Source organism: Colobus angolensis, unplaced genomic scaffold (assembly GCF_000951035.1).
Source record: "Colobus angolensis palliatus isolate OR3802 unplaced genomic scaffold, Cang.pa_1.0 Scaffold663, whole genome shotgun sequence".
Taxonomy (NCBI): Eukaryota; Metazoa; Chordata; class Mammalia; order Primates; family Cercopithecidae; genus Colobus; species Colobus angolensis.
In genome coordinates, this window is record NW_012120299.1 from 250,296 (window position 1) to 256,764 (window position 6,469).

General features: G+C 49.0%; 1 protein-coding gene across 2 annotated transcripts in view; it reads left to right on the forward strand.

Moving 5' to 3' along the window:
* UPB1 (ureidopropionase, beta) overlaps nucleotides 1-6,469 on the forward strand; it is a 46,122-nt gene that overhangs the window by 20,310 nt on the left and 19,343 nt on the right. For both annotated transcript variants that reach the window (XM_011925942.1, XM_011925940.1), the window contains exons 5-6: nucleotides 433-594; nucleotides 2,320-2,489. In XM_011925942.1, coding sequence (XP_011781332.1) covers nucleotides 433-594; nucleotides 2,320-2,489 — 332 coding nt within the window. The remainder of the gene's footprint in view (nucleotides 1-432; nucleotides 595-2,319; nucleotides 2,490-6,469) is intronic.

Below are 6,469 nucleotides of genomic sequence, written 5' to 3' on the forward strand. Positions count from 1 at the left end.
CAGGATGGTCTCGATCTCCTGACCTCGTGATCCGCCCGTCTCGGCCTCCCAAAGTGCTGGGATTACAGGCTTGAGCCACCGCGCCCGGCCTGCAAATCTCTTTGAGACCCTGCTTTCAATCCTTTTGGATGTATACCCAGGATTAGGTTTGCCAGATCAAATGGTAATTCTTGTTTAATTTTTTGAGGAACTCCCATATGGTTTTCCAGAGCAGCTGCACCATTTTACTATACCACCAACTGTGCACAGGACAATGTGATTCTTATTTAGCAAAGCATGGACATCAGGGTATTTAGTGTTCCAAACAACAAATGCAAGTGATTGCTCTGACCCAAGCCTAATGATTTAGTAGGATCATTAAATTCTTCTTCAATAAAAAACTACAACAATTGGTTTGAAAGTGGGACTCTGCTATATTTATCATTTTTCCAGCTGGCGAAGAACCATGACATGGTGGTGGTGTCTCCCATTCTGGAACGAGACAGCGAGCATGGGGACGTTTTGTGGAATACAGCCGTGGTGATCTCCAATTCCGGAGCAGTCCTGGGAAAGACCAGGAAAAACCACATCCCCAGAGTGGGTGATTTCAATGAGGTGAGCCACCCATAAGATGAATAACCAGCCCTGCTCACTTGCCCCTCTGTGTGTTGTAGATCTCTGCGGGACTTTCCGTGGGGAAGTTCTGTGCAGGATCATACTCCATGTCATGCACACTCCACTGGAGCACAGTGTGTGGTTGCGGTGTTCAGAGGGTTACCTGACATTGCTCTACATCACACAGGCAGACTGGATTCAGGCGGGACTCTCAGAGGAGTCCCAAACACCTTTAGCACAATGGGGCATATATTTTTTAAATACAGCCTGATTTGGCCTCCTGAATTCTTTGAAGTAAGTGGTATATAAATTAAAACCAAAAATAAATATTGCACAAACATGAAATGATTCCCATGGCCCGCTTCAGGCTCAGAGCCTAGCACGCCACAGCCCTGTCCTTGTTTGGTTTGGAGTGTGGCATTCCTTGTCTGTGACTCATGGGGGATCTGAGGTGGCCCATGTTTGTGTGTCAGGTGACAGTGGGCAAACGTGCACGTCTGTGTAGTGTGCATTATGTGAAGTTTCATGTGCCCGTGATCAGGGCACAAGTTGGGGGGGGCCATTTTTGTTGGTTAATGCTAACCCCTGGGTGGGTAAGATGGGAGCAGGTGGATGTTCGAAGGAGGGAAATGAGCTCTGCCTAATGCCTAAGATATTAAATCTGAACTTGATTTGCCGTTATACAGTTGTTCAGGATGTGATGTCCCCAGTTCTCACTCCATGATTGTGGCGATCCTGGCCATTCTCAGGCTGGTCAGGCAGACAAGAAATGGCCTGCAGAGCTAGAGGAGGTTTCCCAGGGAGAAAGAAGAGCCCAGCGTTTCTCAGTAACAGCTGGAGGTGGTGTGGAAAGACGCGCCCCTCACCTGTTTGCCCTGGGATTAATCTTTAGCTCCCTGCAGATAGCACAGGGCTTGTCTCAGCACAGCAGGATCTGCTCCAGTGTTCACCACGTACACACATCCTGGTTGCTGCCTGACCCTGGCCAATTTTGATGGCCAGAATCAGGAGGAGGTGGAAGGCTCCCGGAGCAGATCTGTTTGGGACCCTGATTTGCCCTCTAGCTTCCCTCAGTGCTGTCCAGGACAGTGTCCCTACCCTGGTACCCTTAGGAACAGACAGGCAGGGATGGGAGGATGGGGTCTGGTCCGCCTGCCCCACAGGGACCTCCTTAACCCTAGGCAGAATGGAGAAGGTGTGCTTTCAGGGTGTGGTTCTACTAGAAGCTTTGGCTTTAATCATTTGGGTGAGCTATGCCCCCTCAGGAAACAGCTTTCTCCTCTGACCAGGGAGAGAGTTGCTTGGATGTGCTCCAGGTCCCCGGGGCTCCACTGTTCTATATGATGGCGTATGGTTGCTAAGGGCATTGACCAACTTGTGTTAACACCGACCAAACCTGAGCCTTGAGTTGGACCGTGATTGAAACCTCACCAGAGTTTGAAATAGTGTGGAACGTCGTTGTGGGGATTTTTTGACATGTCAGAAAGGAGACTGGGCAAATGCTTAAGCCACTGTGATTTCCCCTGGGGGCTGGCTTATTTGGTGTCAGGGTTTTTTTTGTGTGTGTGTTTTGTTTTTATCCTATTGAAATTCTGGAACTTAGAGTCACACTCAGGAGTGTAATCACCTCTGGACCATTGGTGATGTTTCAGTTTTTCTGCCGAGTCTAAGAAAAGGGAAACCTTAAAGGTCAGAGGCATCAGTGTATGGCCCTTTGCTTTTCAGTCAACTTACTACATGGAGGGAAACCTGGGCCATCCTGTGTTCCAGACGCAGTTTGGAAGGATCTCGGTGAACATTTGCTACGGGCGGCACCACCCCCTCAACTGGCTTATGTACAGCATCAACGGGGCTGAGATCATCTTCAATCCCTCAGCCACCATTGGAGCATTAAGGTCATTCAGTTGGTGGGGTCTGGGGGGCTTCCTGGGGCCCAGCCAGCTGAAGCCCAAGGCTGGTCTGTGGAGCTCCAAGGTGGCAGCAGGCAGGCGCAGCCACCAGGATTGTATATTGTACGTATGACCAGCTTTTCAGTGAAAAGAATCCTCAAGATGGCAATGAGCAATCCCCCACCCGCAGCAAGAGCTAACCTACGGTAAAACACCAACCTCTGCTGTGATTCTGAACACTGAGATGAAAATAATTCCCCCCTTTCCCTATAGTCACCAGGGGGCTTCAGAAAGCCCCACATTGGGCTGGACTCAGTGGCTCACACCTGTAATCGTAGCACTTCGGGAGGCTGAGGCAGGTGGATCACTTGAGGTTAGGAGTTTGAGACCAGCCTAGCCAACGTGGTGAAACCCTGTCTCTACTAAAAATACAAAATTAGCTGGGCATGGTGGTGTGCGCCTGTAGTCCCAGCTACTCGGGAGGCTGAGGCAGGAGAATCACTTGTACTTGGGAGGCAGAGGTTGCAGTGAGCCAAGATGGCACCACCGCACTCCAGCCTGGTTGGTGACAGAGCGAGACTCCGTCTCAAAAAAATATAAAGAACAAAACCCACATCTAAGTCCTTGGAGCATAGTAGGTGCCTAGCCAGCATTGGCTCCTGGTTGGGGGACTGTGGATTCCTAGTCCTCACATCTGCAGCATCCTGCACAGGTAGGGCAGACATCTGGACAAGAGAAGCCACAAATGAGGGAGTTGGAGATCAGTCAAGGAAATTTGTCTTTAACCAGAGAAGGATTTAATTTTTGTAATACATAACAAGTGTTTTGGTGTTAGTCTCACCCCTAAACAGATAGAACTGCCCTTGTCAAGGCAGGGTTGGGGGATGAGGGGAGGGTGGCCCTGGAAGCTGGAGAGCTGGGCAGTACCCCACCCCTGGGGCCCCTCATTTAGGAGGGGCATCCCGTGAGCTGATCTGATTGCATGACTGCGCTGCTGCCTCTCTCTTCCACAAAGGCTGAGCATTTGGGTGGTTTCCAGTTTTGCATCACTACAAGTAACAGAACTCTAGGAATTTGTGTGCAAATACTTTTCTCCCCAACTCACTTCCTTCCAAGCAGGATTCCTGCAGCAGGAGGTGCTGGCTTTCACTTTCTGTAGTCTTGGCTGCTGGTGTCCCCTGCAGGACAGGGGTGTGCCCTGTCCTGCCATGGGTGGGCAGCTTTGAGTCTCTGCCAGCCTTCACCTATCTCTCTTGTCTTCATTCTTGACTAAATTTCAGTTGAACTTCTTCTTTTTCTTTTTTTCTTTGAGACAGAGTCTCGCTCTGTCACCCAGGCTGGGGTGCACTGGTGCAGTCTTGGCTCACTACAAGCTCCACCTCCCGGGTTCACGCCATTCTCCTGCCTCAGCCTTCTGAGTAGCTGGGACTATGGGCGCCCGCCACCATGTCTGGCTAATTTTTTTGTATTTTTAGTAGAGACGGGGTTTCACTGTGTTAGCCAGGATGGTCTCGATCTCCTGACCTCATGATTTGGTCTCCCAAAGTGCTGGGGTTACGGGCGTGAGCCACTGCCCCCAGCCTAATTTCAGTTGAATTTCTTCTAAATGTCAGGATGTGACATTTACCTTTTCTTTTCATATAGTGCCCCTTTCTCAAGAGTAACATCCCCTCGGCATTCAACATTTATTTGCACAGCAGGTTCCTTCTGGAGCCAGAATGCAACCCCTCATCTGTTACCTCAGATCTACCACCCTGCCCATGTACCTGGAGATCTGGTCCATGTCCAGGTGGGGTACTGTTGGGTAGAAGGGGAAAATCAGGCCTCCATCTTCCCTCAGAGAACATACTGGAGTCTCATGGTGGCCAGATCACCAGTGACAGCATTCATTGACGGTCGTCAGTAGAGTTATTACTGGTCATCCAGCTACCAGGCCTGGGCAGAACTGTGGGGCCACCCCCTAGAGCAGCCTCCTCTGCTGGCTCTGGGTAAGACACTTGGCAAGCTCCATCTCCCCACTGGGGTCTCTAGAGGAACCCGAAGCACTAAGGCATCTGGCTTCTGGGCCAGGGCAGGCAAAGTTGTGGCCATGGACTCAGATGGCTCCTCGTCTTGTGTGCAGAGGGCCCTCCCTGACCCTGCTGTCTTGGGCTTTTATTAGCTCCAGTTAGGCAAACAGAAGCACCCCAGTGCAATATGCATATAATTGCTATGTCCTCAGCAGCCTATTAGGCTTATTAAAAATGATTGATTTTTCTTTCCTCAGCCAAGAATCATCCAACCCTTGGCTTTCCAGGCTATGGTGAGGCTGGCAGTAAAAACTAACAGGTCTTTTGGAAAGCAGTGTATTTCCTGAGCTCCTAAAATGCTCATGCCCTTTGGCCTGATAATGATATTCCTAGAATTGTAGCCTGAAGAAACGATCTAAAAGAGGAGGGAAGGCCAGGCACAGTGGCTCACGTCTGTAATCCCAACCCTTTGGGAGGCCAAGGCTGGCAGATCACTTGAGGGCAGGAGTTTGAGACCAGCCTGGCCAACATGGTGAAACCTCATCTCTACTAAAAATACAAAAATTTGCCGGGCATGGTGGCCAGTGCCTGTAGTCCCAACTACTTGGGAGGCTGAGGTAGGAGAATCGCTTGAACCTAGGAGGTGGAGGTTGCAGTGAGCTGACATTGCGCCACTGCACTCCAGTGTGGGCGACAGAGCAAGACGGAAAAAAAAAAAAAATAGGAGGGAAAGGCAATGCATGTGAAGGTGCTCACAACAGCTTACTTTACAATAACAGAAAAGCTGACAGTGGGAGAAGTGTCTGGGCTAAGTACATTGTAGCCCACCTCTTCCACAGGTTATTGTACAGCCACTAAAAAGAGTCATGATGAAGGTAATGCAAAGTGATGAAAGCCTGTGAGCAAGAAAAAGACATGTTCAGGCTGTGGTCAGAACTCTTGGAAAAAAAAAAGAAAAAAGAAAAAAAAAGTTTGCCTATGGACAAGGATAGTCATAGAGCGTGGATAAAAGGCAACAGGTGGTTTATTAGGATGGTAGGATCCTGGGTGGTTTTCTTAAAATGATGAATGATGGAATTGATAGTGTTTTTCAGCACAATGCTGGGCAAATCCCCACCAGCATTGGATCACAGCATCCAGAACCATCCATCCCCTTTTCTGGCACCTTCTGCCACCTGTATCAGAGACAGACATACACATGTGCATGCACACACGTGGGTCAGCAGGGTATCCTCATTCATTTTTGAGTCCCACAGTTCTAAGTACACAGTAGTGTCTGAGTGCTTTTGATTAGGTTATCCTCATAATCCAAGGATGTGTCCCCTTACGGCTTGGGTGACCAAAGATTTCTACTAGCTGTGTACATTCACTGGCAAGTCACCATCCTATCTTCTTGCTGCATCTTACCTTCCCACTGCAGTTATTTTTAGGGATTTGTGTATACTGCACTGGAAATATGGCAAACGTCCCCACTCCCCCATCAGACTTCATGATTCCTACACACACTGGGCTCTCACTCATCCCAGCTTCCTTTCCCCTGGTGGCTTTGAGAGCATAAATTTTATTGCCAGCTGTGGGTTTGGGTCCTACACAGAACACCTCCCTGGAGAATTGCAACTAAGATGTTTATGGCAATTGCCCTGCAAGTGTCTATTTAATTCCTGAAAATGTCATTTACTGGTGTGTTTCTGTAAAAATCGTTTCTGAAAAGTTTTGTCAGCTTGGCTTAGCAGCTGGGGGAAAAAAGCAGCAAAATGAGTCCCCTCAATCAAGCCTGTGATTTTTCATTTTTTCAGACTTGTGAATCCTCCTGAGAATTAGGCTTGTGACAAGCACCCACCGCCTCCACCTCCTCCCTGGTTTAAACCAGGTGCATGCTGTCAGGAAGGAAGATTCCAGGGCATTTTGCTCCCAGTCACACAGTGTTTCTAAGTGGGCATTACTCCTGTCAATCCAGAGTCTTTTTTTTTTTTTTTT